We start from the raw sequence: 23,755 nt of genomic DNA on the forward strand, positions 1-23,755 counted from the left end.
CTGGAGATGAACGGTGTATTGACTGTAATTATGAACTTTGTGATTCTCAATGCATAGAGACATTGTTAGCTATTACTGAACATGACATAACTTCTTGCTGATTGCAGCAGTAATTTTCAGTTTTTCTTCTCCCTTTTGCTGTCTTGTGCTCTTTACCTTTTTTCTCTTCTCTCACATCCTTCCTTTCCCTCATTAAGTAATTAGCTTATGTGCTGCTGTTTCTCTTTTATCATTTTTCTGGGCTAGACCTGTGATCTCAAGGAAAAGTATGGGTTTTAGGTCAGGATACACGTGTTGTGCTCAATGTGGAATTGTTGCCATCTGCTCTGCAGCCAACTGTCACATACCATTAGGCTGATGGTCAGCAGGCATCACAATTACACTACTGACTTGTCCTGCAGTACTTCAGCCCCTAAGAATTAGGACAAACTCATTTGCATACTGTCAAGTTATGGCAGTTTAATTTTAGCATGACTTTTTCATTTGATGGCAACTTGGTGTCTGTGATGGGAAGCATCGTAAGCCTAGATGTGAGGAAATTGGGAATATTTCTTTGTTCTATTGGACTCTTCCAACAGGAAACCTCTGGCCATTGTTCACCATTGCTGTTGATGAAACATTTCCTTTTACTAAGCAGTGGTTATACATCATTGAACCTGGCCACACGTGGAATGGTCTGTCAATGCAATACATTCAGGATCAACAAATGGAGCTTTGTGAAACCAAAACTACAATAGACCCCAATAAAATACATAGAACATGAAAAGCAGGGATGTGTAATGGTGTATTTTATGTCATAGTGACCACAACCTAGAGTTGGAAATTTTTAGGTGAAAGCAACAGATGTTTTCACATGCTGCATTTTAAAATTATGCAATGTTTGGCTACTATAATGGTCACCACCTCAAATGCCTCCTGCACAGTGACAGTAAAATTGTTAACGCATCTTCAGCCTCAAATTGGAGTAGATAACTTAGCTTTCTTTCAGTATATTCAGTCTCTTTAAAAGAATCAGGAATTAAGATATATATATATCTTAAAAAAGAGGGCAAGGGTTTCTGATTCATGGGCAGTCAGGTGTCTGAGCCCCAAATTATGCAGAAAATCTTACAGGAACATTTTAGCCATTGTTCCATGACTATTGCATGTTCCACTATCTAATCTATCAAATAGAATCTTGATGTTTGGGCTGTGAATTTCTTTTGCAGTTTAGTGGCCATTGTGGAAGTGAATATCACATTTTTGTCTAATTTTGAAATGTGGCATTTTTGTCTGATGGCACTGGCTGCTGCTGGTATAATGTCTGATTGCCTGTTAATTTCCAAACCTGGCTTGTGAACAAAGTCTTTTTTTTACCCATTATAGCCTCGTCTATGTGGTTTTATAGGTTTTTAATGCTCAGGATGTGATTTCATTCGATGACTGTTGACAGATGACTGCTGAATCAGCATGCCTTTGCCCTTTGTTGAGAGTCAATGCATTTAATGTTCCATTGCTGCATTGAGACTAGTGTGTAGATGACTTGATGCTTCCCCTAGGAAGTCAGTATTCAAAGCAATGCCTGCAGAATTTCAGTCCATTACAGCAATTAGCCTGTAATTTAGTAAATCATTTTCAATAATGCAGGGCTTGAAATTGCCAGGGTAGGTTATCTATTTTCTCCACTGTGTGCATGGAATGGATGTATTTGAAGGGTTCAGGTGGTCAGTCTAATTCAACCCATTGATCTGTGGAACCAGTTTGAGGAATGATTTGTGGAGCCATGTGAGAGAGATGACTTAGTTCTTGTATACATGTTACCAATCAGTGAAAATTCTCAGCATATCAAGCCAATATTTTTCCTCCTTTTAAAATGCAGATATCTATTGCATTGTGAATGTGAGACAGAGGAGCTAGAGTTTGATTCTCGATAAAAGCACAGCAGGAATTGAGATTTAAGAGTGAAGTTAAATGCTGTGCGAGAGTTAGCCAGGGCCACTGTGCCACACCTGTAAGCTTTCGATCATTGTCAGTCCTCTAATATCCCAACCACAAGCAGCAGGGAGTCACAAAAAGGGGAAAAATTGAAAAGATATACTTTGTTAAAATGTGGATTTTAACATTTACCAGAGAGGAAGCATTTAAACCTGGGGAGGGGGCGGGGGGGCAGATGTTTTCACATTCTCACATTTTCCAAGTGCTGCAGTCTTTACTGCCATTCTCAAGTCAGTCAGCAATCTTTTGTGACGGACTGAATTGCAATTTGTTTAAGGTTACGTGATTTTTATTGTTTTATGTGAACCAAGCCATAGATCTCCAGATACACAGCCTTCCCCCTCCTGATATCTTGTTAAATGTGCTTTATCTGCAGGGCTTTGCGACATTGTGAGCAGCTGATCACACGATGTAACCGGGACGAAAGCAAGGTTTGCATGGAAAACAGCAATTCCCTACCACAGTACAGTGCCTCCAGTCATACTGGCAAAGCAGTGGAGGACTGCATGAGAGCAATCTTTGGGGTCTTGTTAAATTTGACCAATGACAATGGTAAGTTTAAGTGGAGGAACCATATATGCTCCCCACCACTCGGCTCAAAATTGAACGAATAAATACACAAAACGTTCATCTTGAGAATATGATTTGTGGTGAGTGGTATGTGGACTCCCATGTTAGACTGCAGTCTGAGTAAAATGGAAAGGATATAACAAACTCATAACTGGAGCAAAAGGTTATTGTTCAACTTTCTTCCATTAGTTCTTAGAGGGCAAGAAAATATTTTGTGCATCATTGTACTCACCTCAGTGCCTTGAGTATGCAGAGTTGAAAATAATCATGACATAAATCATCAGTGTTTTTTAAACTGAGCTGTGGCATTAATTCCACTTTTATTGATTAAATATACTCCCTATATCTTGATTTCGCACCCTTCAAGTGTTGGGGACTTCAAAATGCCAGTTACCATAAAATTCCAACAGTGAAGTAGGAGACCATTTGGCCCATTGAGTATATACTGACTCAGGCCCTATCATCTGCCTATCCATCGCCTGCCCTATCCCCATGACCCTGCACATTTGCCATAGCTAATTCACCTAACTTACGCAACTTGGGACTGAAGGGGGGGAAACCAGAGCACCCGGAGGACATGGAGACCTCCATGCAGACGTGGAGAACGTGCAAACTCCACACAGACAGTCACCCATGGCCGGAATTGAATCTGTGTCCCTGGCGCTCTGAGGCAGCAGTGTAACCATTGTTAACTGCCGCACAGCTGCTTTCACAGAATTAGTTACTATAGCACTGAAGGAGGCTATTCAGTCCATCAAGTCCATGCTGGCTCTCTAGAGGAAGTTAGTCAGTCCCATTCCCCCACTCTATCCTGCAAGTTTGTTTGAAGTGACCATCCAATTTCCATTTGAAATCATTGATTTTCTATGCTTCCACGACCCTTTATTTGTCTTATTGTTACGATCCAGTTTAAATAGCTGGGCAAAAGATTCCAGAAGACTCAAAAGACTAAGTTTTACTTTTTATAAAACATGGAGGAACAGAGTCACAGGTAGTTTAAACAAGAAAAAAATTATTAAATATGGAACAATTAGATTATAATATACTCCTTTACTTCCTCCTTCGTTTAACAAATACACACAGATTTTAAGATTAACACAGACTACAAAGTGTCCCTTAAACTACAATGGTCTCTTTGGTTTCAATGGGACGGTACGGTGGCACAATGCTAACCACAGCAGTGGTTAGCACTGCTCCCTCAGCACCAGAGACCCAGGTTCGATTCTGGCCTCGGGTCACTGTCTGTGTGGAGTTTGCACATTCTCCCCGTGTCTGTGTGGGTTTCCTCCCACAGTCCAAAGATGTGCAGGTTAGGTTGATTGGCCATGCTAAATTATCCCCAGTGTCAGGGGGATTAGCAGAGTAAATTTAAGGGGTTGCGGGAATAGGGTCTGGGTGGGATTGTGGTCGGTGCAGACTTCATGGGCCGAATGGCCTCCTTCTGCACTGTAGGGATTCTATGATTTAACACAATCCCTTCACACAGATCGTCTGTGGTCAAAAATACACATCGCTCTGAATCCAAGTTATTGTCATAGAAACATAGAAGATAGGAGCAAGCGGAGGCCTTTTGACCCTTCGAACCTGCTCCGCCATTCATTACGATCATGGCTGATCATCCAACTCAATAGCCTAATCCTGCTTTTTCCCCATAACCTTTGATCCCATTCGCCCCAAGTGCTGTATCCAGCCGCCTCTTGAATACATTCAATGTTTGGCATCAGCTACTTCCTCTGGTACTGAATTCCACAGGCTCACCACTCTGGGTGAAGAAATGTCTCCTCACATCCGTCCTAAATGGTCTACCCTGAATCCTCAGACTGTGACCCCTGGTTCTTGACTCTCCCACCATTGGGAATATCCTTCCTGCATATACCCTGTCTAATCCTGTTAGAATTTTATAAGTCTCTATGAGATCCCCCCTCATTCATCTGAACCCCAGAGAAAACAATTCTAACCTAGTCAATCTCTCCTCGGACATCAGTCCCACCATCCCTGATATCAGCCAGGTAAACCTTCACTGCACTCCCTCGAGAGCTAGAACATCCTTCATCAGAAAAGGAGACCAAAACTGCACACAATACTCTAGGTGTGGCCTCACCAAGGCCCTGTATAATTGCAACAACAGATCCCTGCTCTAGTACTCGAAACCTCTCGCAATGAAGGCTAACATGCCATTTGCCGCCTTTACTGCCTGCTGCACCTGCGTGCTTGCATTCAGTGACTGGTGCACAAGGACACCCAGATCCCACTGCACACTCTTCCCCAATTTACAGCCATTGAGGTAGTAATCTGCCACCTTGTTTGTGCTTCTGAAGTGAATGACCTCACACTTATCCAAATTATACTGCATCTGCCATTGATTTGCCCACTCACCCAATCTGTCCAGATCATTCTGAAGCATCTCTGCATCCTCGTTCACCCTCCCACCCAACTTGGTATCATCTGCAAACTTTGAGATGTTACATTTTGTTCCCTCATCCAAATCATTAACATATATTGTGAATAGCTGGGGTCCCAGCATCGATCCCTGTGGCACCCCACTAGTTATTGCCTACGAATTTGAAAAGCATCCATTAATTCCTACTCTTTGTTTCCTCTCTGCCAACCAGCTTTCTATCCATCTCAGTACATTTCCCCCAATCCCATGTGTTTGAATCTTGCACGATAATCTCTTGTGTAGGACTTTGTCAGAGGTTTTCTAAAAGTCCAAATATACCACATTGACTGGTTCCCCCTTGTCAACTGTACTAGTTACATCTTCAAAGAATTCCAACAGATTTGTCAAGCATGATTTCCCCTTCATAAGGGAAAATCATGTGTCTGTGGTTTTCTCTTCACAATCTCTTCCCCCCCCCCCCCCCACTAAGTTGATTGTCACATGAATTTCTGAACTCCAATCCCAAAAACATGCTTTAAAATTTTCTTTCATAATAATGCTTTCCCTTAGCGGTTTGCGTTCTGAAATACAGACCAGGTTTTCCAAATGACACTTTTAAACAAAGCTTCCACTCCACTTTTAACAGCAAACCTCATCCAGGATTTTATACCAACCCTTTTAGGATTTCTTTGTCTTGACCAAACAATCCATCTAGCCAGCCCACCCTGAATCCCATGTGATTTTAGTTTTTGTACCAGTCTGCCTTGTGGGGCTTGTCAAACATCTTACTGAAGTCCATATAAACTAGATCCACAGCCCTTCCCTCATCAATTTTCCATGTCACCTCTTCAAAAAACTCAATCAAGTTGGTGAGACATGACCCTCTCCTTACAAAACCATACTGCCTGTCACTGGCTAGTCCATTTTCCTCCAAATGTGCATGTATCCTGTCCCTCAGTATCTTCTCAGAACTTCCTCACCACTGATGTCAGGTCACCGACCTATAATTTGTTGGATTGTCCCTGCTTTCCTCCTTAAACAAGGGAACAACATTGGCTATTCTCCAGTCCTGTGGAACCTCGTCTGTGGTCAAAGAGGATGTGAAAATATCTGTTAAAGCCCCAGCTATTTCTCCCCTTGCCTCCCACATTAACCTGGGATAGATCCCATCTGGCCCTGGGGACTTGTCTACCTTAATGCAATTTAGGATACTCAACACTTCCTCCTTTGATCTATTAAAGTTCTTGAGCGTTCACACACCTATCCCTGTCCTCAACATCCGTGATATCCTTGTTAAGTACTATTTCCCTATTGATGATTGTTCCAAGTTCCTCCCTTTGTATTACCCCTGCATTGCCTGTTAGTTTTGGGATGGTACTAGTGTCCTCCACTGTGAAAACTGAGGCAAAATATTGATTCAGCATTTGCATCATTTCTGTGTTCCCCACTATTAACTCTCTGGTCTCACCCTCCAAGGGACCAACATTCACTTCTCTCCTTTATACATTTATAGAAGCTTTTGCTATCCTTTATTTTGTAGTAGTTTTCTTTCATAATTTACCTTGGCTCTTTTTATTACTTTTTTAGTAACCCTTTATTGATCTTTAAAAGTTTCCCCATCTTCCAGCCTGTCACTGGCCTTTGCAATATGGCATGCCTTAGTTTTTGTCTTTAACTTCCTTGCTTACCCATGGATGTTTTTCCCCTCTTACCTAAAATATGGTGACTAGTACTGGACACAATACTCTAGTTGTAACTTCCCTATTTTAGTGCCCTTTGCCTCAATTTATGAAGTCCAAGTTTCAAAATGTTTAGCTAACTATTCCCTCAATATGTCCTGCCACCTTAAAAGATCTGTACACATGAAGCTTTGCCCTCCACCCACCCCCCAGATCCCTCTGACCCTACACACTTTAGAACTGTGCCTTAAATCCATATTGCCTCTCCCTTTTTCCTTCTCGCAAAATACATCACCTCACATTTTTCTCTATTAAATTCCATCTGCCCATTCTGCAAGGCTATCTATGTCCTGTTGCAATCAATTGGTATCACCCTCAGTCTACCATTACTTCAAGTTTGTATCATTGATAGCATTTTGAAATTCCACTGTATTCCAATATCCAAGTCATATGTATGAAGCAATGGTGCTATCACTGATCCTTGGGGAACACCAGTGTCTACCATCTTCCTGTCTGAAATATAACCATATGCCATTACACTCTGTTTTCTCTCCTAAAGCCAATTTTTTTAATCCAAGCTGACTCTCCTATTCCAGGAGCCTTAATTTGTTAACCAACTTTCTATGTGGTACTTTGTCACAGGCTTTCTTAAAATCTATTTTAATAGCATCCACCACATTCGCTTCATCAACCTTTGTTGCTTCATCAAAACGTACAATTAGATTAGTGAAGCGTAATGGACCTTTTACAAATCCATGCTGGCTCTCAATCACCTCTCTCTCTCTCTTTCTGCACCCCCTCCCCCCCCCCCCCCCGCTCTTGATTATTATTCTAAAACTTTACCCCACTGTTAAACTGGTGGTTGCTAGGAATGTCCTTATGGGCTTCCTTGAATAAGGGTGTTACATTGCCACTCTGCAATTCTTTGCCACCTTTCCCATATCAAAAGATTGCAAGATTATGGCAAGCCATTCTCCTATCTTCCCACCCATTTCCATTCACAACCTTGGCTATAAAACATCTGGATCAAGGCACGGTAGCACACTGGTTAGCACTGCTGCTTCACAGCTCCAGGGTCCTGGGTTCGATTCCCGGCTCGGGTCACTGTCTGTGTGGAGTTTGCACATTCTCCTCGTGTCTTTGTGGGTTTCCTCCGGGTGCTCCGGTTTCCTCCCACAGTCCAAAGATGTGCGGGTTAGGTTGATTGGCCAGGTTAAAAATTGCCCCTTAGAGTCCTGAGATGCGTAGGTTAGAGGGATTAGTGGGTAAATATGTGGGGTAGGGCCTGGGTGGGATTGTGGTCGGTGCAGACTCGATGGGTCGAATGGCCTCCTTCTGCACTGTAGGGTTTCTATGATTTCTATGAAGGCGACTTATTCACTTTAAGTATAGCTAGTCTTTCCAGTACACCCTGCCTATCAGTTTTCACCCCATCTATTACCTCTACCATTTCCCCTTCCAATACTTTGTCAGATTCCTTTTCCTTAGTAAACACTGATACAAAGTACTCATTAAGCATTCGTGCCACAGTGGTTAGCACTGCTGCCTCACAGCGCCAGGGACCAGGGTTCGATTCCTGGCTTGGGTCACTGTCTGTGTGGAGTCTGCACATTCTCCCTGTGTCTGTGGGTTTCCTCCGGGTGCTCCGGTTTCCTCCCACAATCAGATGGACGCGCTGGTTAGGTGCATTGACTTGAACAGGCACCGAAGTGTGGCCACTAAGGGAATTTCACAGTAACTTCATTGCAGTGTTAATGTAAGCCTTATGACTAATAAACTCTTACTTTTTAGCCTTGCCCTGTGTCTCTAAACATACATCACTCTTTGTCCCTCATTGAGTCCACCCCATCTCTTACTACCTGCCTACAATTTAAATACCAATAGAAGGTCTTTGGGTTCCCTTTTATGTTAACTGCCATTCTGTTTTCATTTTCTCATCGCTAATTTTGTGTTCCTCTTCACAACTTCTTGTATTTGACCTGGATCTCAATTGGAGAATTTATCATATATCTTCACTTTTTGTTCCATCACAATCTCTATCTCCCTCATTATCCAAGGAATCCAGGGCATAGCCTGTACCTAAAACATCTCCTTCAAGATTACCCATTGATGAGTTACACATTTCCCTGCCAATCTTAAGCTGTGTTTTACCCTGGCTAGATCCCTTCTCATTCCAAGCTTGCCCCCTCCCAAATTAGAAGTTCTACTTTAAATTATTCTTTTATTGTCTATTTCATTCTCTGCCTGCCCCGACGTCCTCTGCCATACTTTGACCCTGTTAAAATCTGTGGGTTTGATCACTTTTCCCCCTTATACTAAAGAACCATTGATAAACTATTAACAAAAGACACATTTGGCTTAATTATTGAACCTTTGTGGTCTTTTATGATCTGCCCCAGTTTTTGAAACATCTCTTTAATTTTAATCTAGTTTTTTTTTTGACTTGCAGCAGCAGCTCATTTCTTTATTTTTGAGGCAACGTCATCCTCCCATGGACACTTAGTTTTCTGTTCCCTGGGCTACAAGGCCAGGTTAACGAGCTGCTGCTCCTGCCATCCTTGAGGCTCCTCATCAGCTCCTTGTGTGACCTGGCATTGCCTCTCCATCGTTTCTCCTCCACCCAATTTTTGCTGACCTTGGCATTTGACTACATCGAGAGCCCACTTACCACGATGATTACAAAGTGCACTGCTGTAGAAACAAGCTTATTGTGTCCTTCATCAGTTATTGCATGAAATCAAGGGCTCTGTCAAGGAGTGTCCACAACCATATTGTGCCACCAGGATACATTGTCCCAGTCATTTTATAATGGAAACTGCAGCCAAAAAACTTTCCAGCCGGAACAAAATCAATTCTTCTCTTTTTGCGCAGTTTGGGTATGTGCTTTTAATATGCCACAATTCCAAAGTGTAACAATACTGCAAATATTAAACCATTATTTTCATATAATTGGGCAGGTTTGTTTAAAGGCAAAACATTGGGGATGCTGAAATCTGAAACAAAACAGAAAATGCTGGAAAATCTCAGCAGGTCTGACAGGATCTGTGGAGACAGAATAGAGCCAGCGTTTCGAGTCAGGATGACCTATCGTTGGAGCTGAAGATAAGGAAAATAGATGGGATTTATACTGAGGGTAGGGGGGGGCTGTAATTGATGGGAATGACGTAGACAAAAAAACAAAGGAAATGTAAATGGTGGTAATAAAGGCTAGGAATGGTGCTAATAGTGTGGATATAGCAAGGTCGTTTTTTTATACTGCACACAAACACGATGTGGAGATGCCGGCGTTGGACTGGGGTAAACACGGTAAGAGGTCTCACAACACCAGGTTAAAGTCCCAACGGGTTTATTTGGTAGCTAGTGGCTTTTGCTACCAAATAAACCTGTTGGACTTTAACCTGGTGTTGTGAGACTTCTTACAAACACAATAGCAGATACTGATTAATGTTTAGTTAATTTTTTTGTGGCACTCCTCTACTTGACCTCAAGGTCAAGAATAGTTGATGCTGAAGAAGGGTTTGAATGGCTGAAAGGCCTATATCCAAGCTGTGTAGTGAGGCAGATGGATGGTGTGACATTTTATCAATTCTGAAGTTTTCAATTCTGAAATAAAAAGTAATTTCAAAATTATTGATTCATTGTGATCTTAGCTGTGGGGTAAACTTAATACCCCTATAAATACTTTTCATTACTCAGTATCATGGTAGTCCGTTTATATTCTCTTTCACTTTAGAGTGGGGCAGCACAAAGACTGGTGAGCAGGACAACCTCATCAGCACAACCATGAACTGCGTGCTTCAGGTGCCACAATACATACCTCAGGAACAGAGATTTGACATCCGAGTGCTGGTAAGAAATCGATGTAATCACCAGTGAATGTCACCACAGCCTTTCAACCCTCCCTAGGTGCCTATAGTAGAAACAAGGAGTTACAGGTGAAGGCCGTTCTTTACTTTCAATTAACTTAACCTAATTAATAGGCTCCACACTCCTTGCCATATCCCTAAGCCCTGTAAAGGCCAGTACTCATACTGTAAATCAAAATTGCGTGCAGAACAGTGGATCAAACTCGATTTTTTTTTTCCTTGGTCAATGGCAATATATTTTAATTTGATTTGTGAGCTGTCCGTGCAGATGCAATATAGCAAATGCCGTCTCTTTGAAGATGTCTCAAGATTTACACCGGCTTATTAATTTACACTACTTCTGATTTTTGTTGTTTAGAATCATCTTCAGCCTTGGGAATTGTTTTCATTAAGATCCAAGGCATTATATGACTTAACTTGAGGACAGAGAGCAGATACTCAGTGGGAGTGAGAGGAGTGTGCGCTTAACAATGTTGCTGATCTGCTTTGCACTCCCCCCTCCTCTATTTGGCTGTTTTGTTCGAATTTTACCTCTTCGTGAAGTACAGAATGTAGAGACCAAGAAAGAACAGCAATGCATTTATATAGTGCCTGACACAATGTCATGATGTTGCAAGATGCTTTACAGACACCTTTAGAATGCAGTCACTGTTGTAACTGTGCAATACTATCTTCTCCACCCATTCAAGGGGACAGATGGGTCCTCAGTTTAACTTTGCAACTAAAAGGGATGGTTCCTGTGGGCATGATCGTAACACTACACTGCCTTACGTAGAAGGAAAGCTAGTATTGAGTAATGTGACAATACAGACATGCATTTCTCCTATATTTCCAGATACAAAACTCCTTTCCAACCCTTTTCTCTGCTTGACATTACCAAGTTAAATTTAGCCTTTAATAATTGAACAAGATTATTTTATACTCCCATGACATTGCACTTGGATTTGTGCATGGAAAGTAATTTATATAGAACCATAGAAACCCTACTATGCAGAAGGGGGCCATTCGGCCCATGGAGTCTGCATGACCCTCCAAAAGACCACTCCGCTTAGGCCCCTACCCCAATCCCTATAACCTTGCACATTATTGTGGCTAATCCACCTAACCTGCACATCTTTGGACTGTGGGAGGAAACCAGAGCCACCTGGAGGAAACCCATGCAGACACGGCGAGAATGTGTAAACTCCACACAGACAGATACCCAAGGCCAGAATCAAAGCCAGGTCTCTGGCGCTCTGGTAACAGTGCTAATCACTGTGCCGCCCACATAAATTGAGTTTCTTTCAGTCAAACCTGAAGCTTACCATCTCTCTGTCTGTCTCTCTCTCTCTCTATCTAACTCCCTCTTTCTGCTTAAAATTCACTGAAAAAGAATGTGGATCAAAGGAAAATGTTGGGATTGAATGAGCACACCATTCACTTCAGGTTAGGTGCAGTTCAACATCCCCAATCTTCAGCAAAGCTATAAGTTAAACTGTCAGCCTGCAAACTGAATCAGCTCTGTGTGATTGGATATTTAAGGTGAACTGACTGGTGTTTGTCTTCTGCAGGGACTCGGTCTGCTGATTAATCTTGTGGAGCATAGTGCTCGCAATAGACATTGTCTTGTTGACATGGAAACACCCTGCTCCTTTGACTCGTTCTGTGCTGTGGATGGAAACGATAGTTTGAGGATGGAAGGACAGGTGGGAGCAATCGAGGCCTTGGTGCAGGTGGGTGTTGGCATATATTGGCAATAAGTGACTTTTATTTCATAAAGCCTAAGGGTTTTCAGGTCCCCTGTCCAATCTGATTGTCATAAGAAGTGATAAAATGAAAAGGTCCTCAACAGAATGTATTGTAGAGGTAGAGCTTTGTCTGTCTCTGAAGCAGTGTGCCCTTTCTACTCTATATAAAGAGCCAACTGGTGAGGCCATGATCTGCTGCCCCTTACTGCAGATCCATGAACTGTGGTTTAGCAATTCCAAGAGAGTTTAGATGAGGGTTTAGGAGGTGCTGATTTAATGATTCAGTCGTTGACTGCCTGAACCAGTCACAGTACATCTCAATTACTTGAGCTAGATGAACAAGTTCATATTTTGAACCTTTGTTTCAATGATGAGAAGAAATATAACAATGTGGATATTAAAAAGTAGAGACTAAATGACTAGGCCTACAAATCCCTCCTGGGGCTGATGGGTGTTCTTTCCCACACTTTAGTTTCCCATTGTCCAAGTGCTCCTCTGCTACAGGGTGTGATGAAGAAGGTTGGGAGGATACTACTGTGGAGGATAAACGTCAGTCGTGCCAAGCAGTCTGTTTCTCTCCTGTATGTTCTCCATGTTGTTCTTCCAGATATTACAGATGTTTTTATGCTGATTGAATATGATTAAATTTGAATGATCTAAGTTTTTTGATATTAAATAGAGGGAGTTGAAGAGTTATCCTCAGAAGAGAATCTAAAAATTAGATGTGTACCAACCTGAGGATTTATTCTCTGGCCACATTCCATGTGTGGGCAGGGGATTATCAAGCCTGAGTTTAAAGTCATTCAACAGTGCAGTGGTCAAATCTTGTACTACCAGTTACTCCAGCTGAGTACTTTGAAACTCTTCAGTTAACCCCCTGCTGAAGCTCAGGACACTACTCGGCAAACTTCTGACCGAGGAGGTTCACTACAAAGCTGCAAGCAGATATTGTGGATGCGCTGCACCCCATTCCCAGGGGTAAGAAAGCAGAAACCTGGACAGAATGTTTTATTTTTATTTTGACTCGCTTTCATTGCTTTGATTTCAGCATTTTTTTAAATGAGGTAAGTATTGATACATGTGTACAAGAGCTTGAACAGTTGCTCTGGAGTGCAACAAATTTCCCAAAATCAGTATCTCTGTTTCCTTGCTGTTGGTATTTAATAGACTTGTAATATGGTACAAGCCTTCTTAATATTTCTTCACATATAAACTACATGTTTACACTTGATTTCATGGGAATATTTTTTTTCTGGCAGCTGTTTCTGCAGCGAGAGCGAGCAGCCCGTCTTGCAGAGACCGAGACTGATGATTTTATTAAGGACACGCCAGTGCCTCCTCAGGACCAGAGTGGCCAGTGGCAGGAAACCGCTGGGTCACTGGAATGGGTGCAGTCAGAAAACTGTACCAAGAATGAGAATGAAAAGAAGGAGGAGGAGGATGAAGAAATTGACCTGAATAAAGGTATGAAAGAGATGTCTCAGCTATTAAGAGCTTCAAAGTAAAATGTAATCCCAAATCTGGAGTTTCTTTAATTATACCCTACCTGCATTTAAAGTATTTGCTTGTGATTAGTCATTTCAATAAAACATTGTGCTCACTCACTTCATTTCCTAAGCCATCTTATCTAAGGCTGCCATTGAATGACAGTTGAGAACTTCCAGTTCCTTCTGCAAAGGTGTTGGATTTGTTAAATGGATGTGCTCTCCTGCTTTTGGCCCTTGACTACAACATGGTGGCAATGGTAATTCGCAGATATCCCATTGGTATTCCATTCATATAAGATAAAAGAAAAATGCTGTGAATGCTGGAATCTGAAACAAAGACAGAAAATGCTGGAAAATCTCAGCAGGTCTGAAAGCATCTGCAGGGAGAGAATAGAGCCAACGTTTCGAATCTAGATGACCCTTCGTCGTCATGTCATAGCGAGTTATCATTCTGTGCTCTGCTCAGCTCAAATGTTCAAAGTAGGGTAACAATGCATGTTAAACTTAAAATGTCTGAGAAAAGGTATGAATTGTGACCACCGAGCATTGCTAGCATACTTTAAGATCTTACCTTCATCATTTGAAACCTAAGACCCAAACTTCTTTGCTTCCTGTCCCCACCCTTAAATTTTCTCACCTCCACTTCCCCCAAACCCACCCACAACTGCACTGTTGTTGAAAAGTGTCAGAATAATTTGTATCTTTTCCAGCCCTACAGCATGCTGGAAAGCACATGGAGGACTGCATTGTGGCCTCATACACAGCACTGCTTCTTGGTTGCCTCTGTCAAGAAAGTCCGGTAAGGGCATCACCTTCTGAAGATGGTTTTAAATCAAAACCTGTTTGATGTTTTTAATGATTGAATATTTTATTTATAAACGAGCAGTCCAGACAGGCGAGCCATGATTTGAGCAGAGCGCACATGAATCCGTACCTTTATTTGGGGGGCAGGAGTCATTAATTGTTGGCCGTCATGTTGTCACAGATTCTGGCTGAGGTCCAGTTCATGGTGTTGCCTGTGCTTCCATTACCATTTTCTTGCTTAGTCAGTGGCAGATGGAGTTCAATCCAGATAAATGCGAAGTGATGCATTTTGGTAGAACTAACGTACGGGGGAGCTATACGATAAATGGCAGAACCATAAAGGGTGTAGATACGCAGAGGGACCTGGGTGTGCAAGTCCACAGATCCTTGAAGGTGATGTCACAGGTGGAGAAGGTAGTGAATAAGGCATATGGCATGCTTGCCTTTATAGGACGGGGCATAGAGTATAAAAGTTGGGGTCTGATGTTGCAGTTGTATAGAACGTTGGTTCGGCCGCATTTAGAATACTGCGCCCAGTTCTGGTCGCCACACTACGGGAAGGACGTGGAGGCTTTAGAGAGAGTGCAGAGGAGGTTTACCAGGATGTTGCCTGGTATGGAAGGGCTTAGTTATGAGGAGAGATTGGGTAAACTGGGGTTGTCCTCACTGGAAAGACGGAGGATGAGGGGTGACCTAATAGGGGTGTATAAAATTATGAAAGGCATAGATAGGGTGAATGGCGGGAAGCTTTTTCCTGGGCGGTGGTGACGTTCACGAGGGGTCATAGGTTCAAGGTGAGGGGGGGGGAGGTTGAACACGGATATCAGAAGGACGTATTTTACGCAGAGGGTGGTGGGGGCCTGGAATGCGCTGCCGGGCAAGGTGGTGGAGGCGGACACACTGGGAACATTTAAGACTTATCTAGATAGCCACATGAACGGAGTGGGAATGGAGGGATACAAAAGAATGGTCTAGTTTGGACCAGGGAGCGGCGTGGGCTTGGAGGGCCGAAGGGCCTGTTCCTGTGCTGTATTGTTCTTTGTTCTTTATCAACAGAATATTGATAATGGGGTATCTCAGCCAACTCTTGACACCTGATGCCCATACGTACACTTCCAACAGCAGCAGTTAACACCCTGGCATGGTGGCACAGCGATTAGCACTGCTGCCTCACAGTGCCAGGGACCTGGGTTCAATTCCAGCTTTGGGTGACTGTGCGGAGTCTGCATGTTCTCCCCGTGTCTGAGTGGGTTTCTCCGGGTGCTCTGGTTTCCTCCCACAGTCCGAAGATGTGTAGGTTAAGTGGATTGGCTGTGCTAAATTGTCCCTTAGTGTTCCAAGAGGCATGGGGGATTAGCAGGGTAAATACGTGGGGTTACCTGGGTGAGGTACTGTAGCACAGGGTGCAGACTCAATCGGCCGACTGGCCACCTTGTGCACTGTAGGGATTCTGTGTTCACTCCCTTGCCCCATCACCCCTCCCCATTCTAGTCAGATATATTGATTATAATTGTTTTGGTATCTGGAAGCTGGGAGGGTGATGTGATGGTCTTTAGTAATTATCCCTAAATTGTCCTGTCCTGAATTGAACCATTTGAGACTCCAATGCCAGTTATCGTGGGTGGTATGCTGGATCTGTCTATACCCAGCATTACCCTGAATCTTAATGGCTTTTCTGTTCTTTTAGGTGAATGTCACTACTGTGAGGGAGCTTTTACCTGAAGGCGACTTCTCCATTATGACTGAGATGTTGCATAAGTTTTTGAATTTCATGAATCTTACGGTAAGTGTGACAGTTGTCCGAGCGATAATTCCAGATACCGCTTTGTGGGCAATCAATGCTCTGGTGTAAAAAGTCTTGTTTCTGGCAAACATCCACGGATGTGAAGTGTTACCTTTACTTGGTGTATCTCTTTCTCTAGCACTGAGCCCCAACAGATATTTTTAACAATACCTCAATAAAATTGTGACAGATGCTTGTTTATTTTTTCAGTCTGTTTCCTCAGTAGGACAATCTTCTTGTCAAACAATTGTAACTGAAGATAATATGAATGGCACTTACTACAGTATTTTGTTGAATGACCATCTCACCAAAAACCTTGGTGGTTGGTCGGTGAGTTGGAAGTGAGTTAGTGTCTCACCCATTCCTGCATTGGACCACCTCCTCTTCCCCCAACTTTTTATGGGTTTCAATTTGACAAATTATTTAAGCAGTGGCATTTTATCAGAAGCACCTCAGTGAGCAGTGACTGGAACTTGTTTATCTTCTGAAAGACGTTATCTTGACCTGCAGTTATGATCGGTTGTCCGAAGAAGTTTAAAAAGAAAAGGAATATGATTTTAAAACTGGAACTTAGAGATTTTATTTGAAAAATGCTACTGAGACTAATGTTTACTACAAAGCCAGAATATTGAATAGAATAAACATTTAATGGCATAGTCTTAAATAGAAGGCTTTTCAGCTAAGTTCAGCCTCAAGGGATAAACTTACCACTACTCTGGTCTGATGGTCCTTGCAACTCTCTTTATGTCAGTGTCTCTGGGACAAAAACTGAAGCAGAATCTCAGTGAAGCTGTGTTTAGTGCAGGATGAAAAAAGCTCATTGATAGGGGGACACTGTCAGTTTTCTTGGTGACTCTGGTCAACAATGGCAGTACAATGAAGGTGAATATATTTTGTGTACAAATACATCTTGAGTAGCCATTCAGCTGATAGAACATAAGGATAAAAGAAATTGGAATAGACCATTTGGCCCCTCAAGCCTCTTCCGTCAATCAATAAGATAATGACTAATCTGTTCATAGTCTTATTGCACTTGCTATCTTCCCCTTATAACCTTGACTCTCTTGTTAATCAAAAATCTGTGTAAATCAACCTCGAATATATTCAATGACCCAGCCTCCACTGCTCGATTGTGAAGACAATTCCAAAGTCTAAATACCCTCTGAAAGAAGAACTGGTAGCTGATGCTGAAACTGCTGGCAGAGATGTCACTAAGCTCCCCCGATTTACCAAACTAATTTTCTGATGCGTACAACAAGTGTATGGTTTTAGTTTTGTTTGTTTTATAGCTAAAATTACAGTTTTACAAAATCCTCTTGGTTTTTCTTTATCTTAAATGATACACAGAATATAACTGATGCATTGTTACCTATTAGCCAACCATCTGAAGTTGTGTGTCTCATGTGTTTTCTCTCCTCCCTCCAGTGTGCTGTGGGAACGACAGGACAGAAGTCCATCTCACGAGTGATTGAATACTTGGATCACTGCTAAAGGCCAATGTGCTTCTGCTGCAGATAGTCTATGCTCTGTCCTTTGGAGTTAACCCCTCCCTCGTCAACCAACTCATATGGAAAAGACCACTCATCCCTCCTCCCCACACCCCCACCCCCTCCACAAATGAGGAAAGCTTCAAAGGAATCTCGCACCCTGCTTTGTCAGTGACTTTGCTACTGAAGGAAACCATGGCCATTGCACAGTCTGACCAAAATGAGCAGTGCTTGACTGATCATAGTCAGTCTAGTTGAGTGAAATGAGGCAAAGGCAGATCTGAGGATGAATGGCGTGTGCTTTTTTTTAAATTATTGAGACAGATGTGATGTTAGTTGTATAGAACTAATTATTCCATACCCATTCTTATGGTTAGGAGATTCTTCCCTACACCATCAAAATTCTGAATTAAAACTAATGACTAAGTGTCATCCCAGAATATCTAATGTTTTTTCATTGATCAAATTCATAGGTCTAGTATGGGTATGGAATAAATGTTGTGCCATATGTCCTTGTTATGGCTTCCTTATTAATGGAGAGCTTGTTTATGGTGATCACTGATCATGAACATGGAATATGTGTGGATTGACAGCAAATTCACCTGGCACCAGAAAAGTCATGCAACCCTCTGGAATGATTATTTGCTTTACTACAGGCTGAACAGATTGAGTTGTTTACGTTTTGACTCGTGATCTATATATAGAGTTGCTTAATACAGATATATAATTATTATAAAAGTTGATGAGACTTGCTCTAATTCCCCTTGTCTGTTCAGCTTGTATTAAAATGAATGGCTTGTGTTAAGCTGTCAATGACAGTCTGGGTTTGTCAAGAATACTGTAACATCACATTTTGGATGAGATTTTTTTGGTTCAAAAGCATTTATTCTAAAGTAAAATCATTTCAGAGTTCAGTTGGGAAAGCGCATCAGCCATTGCTAATTCCCAGCCTGACTTTGTATTCCGTTACCTGGGATTATCTGTGGGTTGGAGGAATCATTGGGGCTATAGAAGATTGTACAAGTAAGATGCCTATTTCAGGGTAACTGTTAGTGCTACAGAGATATCAACTGCTATCCTTCAATAATTATTTGCCAATTTTGAGTTGTGACTAGTCTTTGTCTCCACTTTGGATGTGTTGATGCCCTGGTCTGTTTTTAGTCTATGTAACATTACGGAGAACCATCCAGAAGCACCCAAGAGTTTGAACACTGGAGTGAAACCATGTCCATTTTCTTCTTTGGAAATTAATTTCCTAATGTGGGAAATTCTTGTTTTCAATTGTATCAAGTACAGGAAATAGAACTGGAGAACAGAAAGCACTGGTATGTGAAATACAGTCTTAGGTTCTTGATTTAAATATATTGGCTTTCAGTTTTACTGAAAAGCTAAATTTCCTTCAACTGAGTTTTCCTGAGAACAGGCAGCTGCACATCTGATCTTGCTGATGAATATTTTAGGTTTTGGAGGATAGTTTCAGGATACAGGGCAATCCTACAGAGCAAAAGGGATAGTTGTTAGCACGTGCCTTCTTCACTATCACACCATCCTCTCCGATTTTGAGTCAATGACAAATTCATAATAACTGGGAAAATTTTGCAGCTACTACTGGTGAGAGCACAGATGCACCTTAATTTCCATATCAAACTGAACTAATAGGGAGATGTGTTCCAGGGTGTGCGGTACAGTTGAATCATTTCATGTGGTAGATCTACTATTAGCCATGTTAAAAATTTTAAACGTCCTGAATTCTGAAGATAATGGCTTTCTTTCCACAAGGATAAAAATCAAACTCCCGAGTCTTGAAGGCAGTATTGTTCACCAGTCAGTAGATACTTCCACCTGCATAGACCAAGTGCTCAGATGCATTTCTGTCCTTGATTTGGGACAACCTAAATTGGTAAACATTTCATCTGATGATCAGATAATGGTTATGCTACAAAAGCTGACAAGTCTACCCATACTCACCTGACCTTCACAGGATGTTCAGTCTGATTTAACCTCCTAGATGGTAACTGGTTTAACTTTAATTGTGACAAAAGAAATTTGGATTGCTAGAAGAAGTAAATATGAGGGAAAACTTGGTGCAAAAAATAATAAATGGTTCCTCCCTGAGGCATGATTTAGAATGAAAATGTTGTGGAAGATTACCTTCCAGTGGTTAGCACTGCTGCTTCACAGCTCCAGGGTCCCAGGTTCGATTCCCGGCTCAGGTCACTGTCTGTGTGGAGTTTGCACATTCTCCTCGTGTCTGCGTGGGTTTCCTCCGGGTGCTCCGGTTTCCTCCCACAGTCCAAAGATGTGCAGGTTAGGTTGATTGGCCAGGTTAAAAATTGCCCCTTAAAGTCCTGGGATGCGTAGGTTAGAGGGATTAGTGGTTAAATATGTGGGTGGGATTGTGGTCGGTGCAGACTTGATGGGCCGAATGGCCTCCTTCTGCACTGTAGGGTTTCTATGATTCTATGATTTCTATGAGATTCAACACTGCACCTGTCAGCAAACAACTCTACATTCATAAACTTTTCTTTTGTCTGTTAGATTTGAGATTGCACCTATACTTCAATTTACCAAATGCACCCATTTTATTCCTGCTCAATCTGAACATCCATAGCAAAAATACAAGCTGAAATCTTCATCGAGTCTCAGGCTGCTGTGAGAACTCTATTCAATGACTGTTCAAATGGTGCAGGAGCCAAGATGTGGAAGATTAGTTGGACTGTGTTCTCACCATGAGAATTTTCATTGAGATTTACAGCTTGCGGCCTCACACCTTTAACAAATCACAGAATTACACCACGGGAGGAGACAATTCTTTGCCTCACCACTTCAATGCTGCTTGTGCTTCTGACTCTGAAAGGCTTTCATGGAAAGAAATGCTGTTTTTCCTTGACAACATTGGAAGGAGCGTGCTCTGTAGATTGTTGAGGCAGGAGTGTGCTGAGATTTAAGGCTATCTGTTAAATGTCCTGTGTGGATGATTACAAACTATTAACTATTTAATTGTGGAAAACAATCACTGAAGGATTGGGATAAGCATTTAAGAAGTATCCTGACCCTCATGGTAATCAACCCAGTTTCACTCTATCCCAGTCATTATTTTGTTTTGCTTTTTAAAAAAAGTGATTAAGAATTTTAATTGCTGCTTTTACTTAGTGAGAAGTGTATCTGTGATCCATCCATCTTTGCAGTAGCTGGCTTTTAATGGTAATTGATAATCAACAATAACAGCAACCAAGGCAAATTGTTTTGTAACTTGCTAAGAAGCTGGCATATTTACATTCTCTCTCACTGATGTTCTTAAATTTAAGATAAGTATATAACATGAAATAAAGACTGAGGAGGACAAGGAGATGGCACAATGTTTTATCCTTGGGAACCAATCTTCCAACCAAGCCTAGACTGATGGGATAAGGATGAAAGACTGGTCTTCCTGTCTTTCAGGACACTGTACATTTTATTTTTAATCAGTGGGTTTCCACAATAAATATTCGTTGCAAAAAGCTGCTCACAGCTCAGCAACAAATTGGCTTTATATATTGTCTCTTTGAGGTGATAAAGGAAGTTGGTGGACCAAGTGCACTGTGTAGAAGGGGATGCTCTTTTGAAATTGGAATTAAGGTAAAATAGTGGAAGTAGAATGAAGTTTTATTTTGCATTTGCTTAACTGTAGCTGGCCTGAGTGTCCAGAATGCCCAAAGTGCAGAAGTGTTCCATTCCCTCCAGTAACATCTTGAGAAATACCAGGAAATGCAGATGGTAGAAATTATAGACCATAAAATCCAGTGTCTGCTTAAATATCTATCCAAAATGATCAGAATCATTATTTAAGACATTGGCACAAGTCTCAAATCATTTGTAAATGGACTGTCTGTGAAATAGGCCTTGTGTCTCTGCTGTTTAGCTAGTCTTCAGTTTCTGATCATATCTCAGACTGGTGGCTTAGGCTGACAGTGAAACTTCACCTCTACGTAGCTGTTAGTCAGAGAGGTTATTTTATTCAGGGCAATAAGAACTATGCAGATAATATGTTACAATTCAATTATATTCCTTTCTCCATTCTTGGACCTTTTCAATACTGTTTATTATGAGGCTTGTGGAGATATAAAAAGAATGGCCCAGGAATCCAGCCTCTCCTCCTGCAGGTATGTGTCCAGCTTCTGTCCAGTATCGATCATCAACAGGACTGAATGTGTGGTGTGCAAGGAATCTTTGTTAAAGGAAACAGTTATTGAGACAGTTGGATGCTGTGTACTTTGTTCATATATTTAGGGATTTACTTCCACTTCTGTCTAATCTTACAACAAATTGAAAGCCAGATTGATTGCATCCTTTAACCTTTTTTCAACTTGTGCATGTTACCATGCCAAGAATCTGCATCCTGGAGGAGCAAATATGTCAGTTCTTGCTCAACTTGATAGTGGTTGGCTGAATGAATCTTTCCGATAGGTCTTCCTGTTTAGGACAGGCACACATGAACATGTCTCCATTGTGGGAGGGGTGCAGAGGCATTTAGCTCGTTCTTGCATTCTTTCTGGGTGAGCACTTTGTTGCGGTGCCATGTCAGTGAGATTGGCCATGAACAGACCAGTTATTTACTGCTTTTCTTCACTGATGATCACGCTTGTGTTTCTTGAAAAGGTAGTATTTCTGGAACTCCCATTTCCCGAGGATAATATTAATTATGTTGATAATTGAAAGCTCATGATTTGATGTTGACTCATCTGTTTTTAAGCTGCATTGTGCTAGCTTGACAGTTATGGGTGCATGGATGCATCAGAGTTCGTGCAACCACAACAAACACACAAGGTGAGCGGAGCATACTTAGTACTTGTTGAGGCAGTTTCTGATATTTTCAAATATTGCTCGAAGACCTATTTTCCTACATGGTCAAGGTATCAAACATCCTGTTACTCAAATCTGAGTATGGTTATGTTATCAGATGTTCAGTAGATATGGTGTTTTTTCCAGGATTCAGCAAAACTCCAGTTTTGTTTTGGAGAGTCCATTGGTCACATTGTGTAACCACCCAGTTTAGTAGCCCACATGGAATAGGTTTTCTTGAAAAAGAATGTGCTGCATTGTTTGAAAGACTATTGCTGCAGTTCACCCAGACTACTCACTAATTGCAGTTCATAGCCTTATTTACATTTCACCTCAGTCATTGCAAGCTGTGACTGTTTTGAGCAGTTTCCATCAGAGTTCTTGACTTCTTGTGGCTGTTGGTGTCTCAGCCTCAATGTTCTAAAGTTTATAAATATTCTTATCAGCTGTAATTGTTCTCAAATCAGAGACCTGGGTTTGAGATTTTAAAGCCTTTTTTTTATATTTGTCAAGACACTTTTAATAGTTTTAATCAAATACAACTTCAGTTTAATTCTGGATTGTAATCTACGTAGATTCAACACTGGTTGTGCTTCTATCTGCTATAGCCAAGCCTTGGTTTTAGATCAGTATTGGAATTCTGTGTTATTACCCCAGTTACCCTACTCGGTCATCATCATGGAGGAACCATAATATTTCCATTGTTCGTATTCTAATGCGAATCTGTAAAATAGATTTCTGCTTCATTGTAATGTCCACCCTGCTTCTCCATGAAGTGCTGATCTGTGGGGTTGAATGCAAGTATATCCACATTTGTCAAAATTTTGCAACATTAATGTATTCTGATCTGCTTCTAACCCAGACATTGTAGTTAGTTAGTGCCAGGCTTCAAATTAAATTAAGACGTTGAAGGGAGACATTGATAAGTTATTTAATTTACGTCTGTATTTACATCTGCATTCCCATCTTGGATTTTTTTTAAAAAGCAGTTTGTTATCTGGGAAGGAGCGAGATCTTCCTAGTTACCTGACTAGTATAATGGGTGTAATTGACGAAATATCTGCACTGCAGCCATTCCCCATAGGTTGTCTCCCCAATTTTCAAATCAGATTAATAAAGCCCATATTAATAAAGCTGTACATTTAACTATGACCTGTTCATATGGATGTTGGCAAGA

General features: G+C 41.5%; 1 protein-coding gene across 3 annotated transcripts in view; it reads left to right on the top strand.

The window, feature by feature from the left end:
• LOC144480178 (wings apart-like protein homolog) overlaps nucleotides 1-19,089 on the top strand; it is a 207,245-nt gene extending 188,156 nt beyond the window's left edge. For all 3 annotated transcript variants that reach the window (XM_078199330.1, XM_078199328.1, XM_078199329.1), the window contains 7 exons: nucleotides 2,351-2,526; nucleotides 10,337-10,452; nucleotides 12,020-12,181; nucleotides 13,456-13,660; nucleotides 14,394-14,482; nucleotides 16,175-16,270; nucleotides 17,696-19,089. In XM_078199330.1, the coding sequence (XP_078055456.1) occupies nucleotides 2,351-2,526; nucleotides 10,337-10,452; nucleotides 12,020-12,181; nucleotides 13,456-13,660; nucleotides 14,394-14,482; nucleotides 16,175-16,270; nucleotides 17,696-17,761 (910 nt within the window). In that variant the 3' untranslated portion in view covers nucleotides 17,762-19,089. The remainder of the gene's footprint in view (nucleotides 1-2,350; nucleotides 2,527-10,336; nucleotides 10,453-12,019; nucleotides 12,182-13,455; nucleotides 13,661-14,393; nucleotides 14,483-16,174; nucleotides 16,271-17,695) is intronic.
• Nucleotides 19,090-23,755: the final 4,666 nt, after the last annotated feature.

This window comes from Mustelus asterias, chromosome 28, assembly GCF_964213995.1.
Source record: "Mustelus asterias chromosome 28, sMusAst1.hap1.1, whole genome shotgun sequence".
Lineage (NCBI taxonomy): Eukaryota > Metazoa > Chordata > Chondrichthyes > Carcharhiniformes > Triakidae > Mustelus > Mustelus asterias.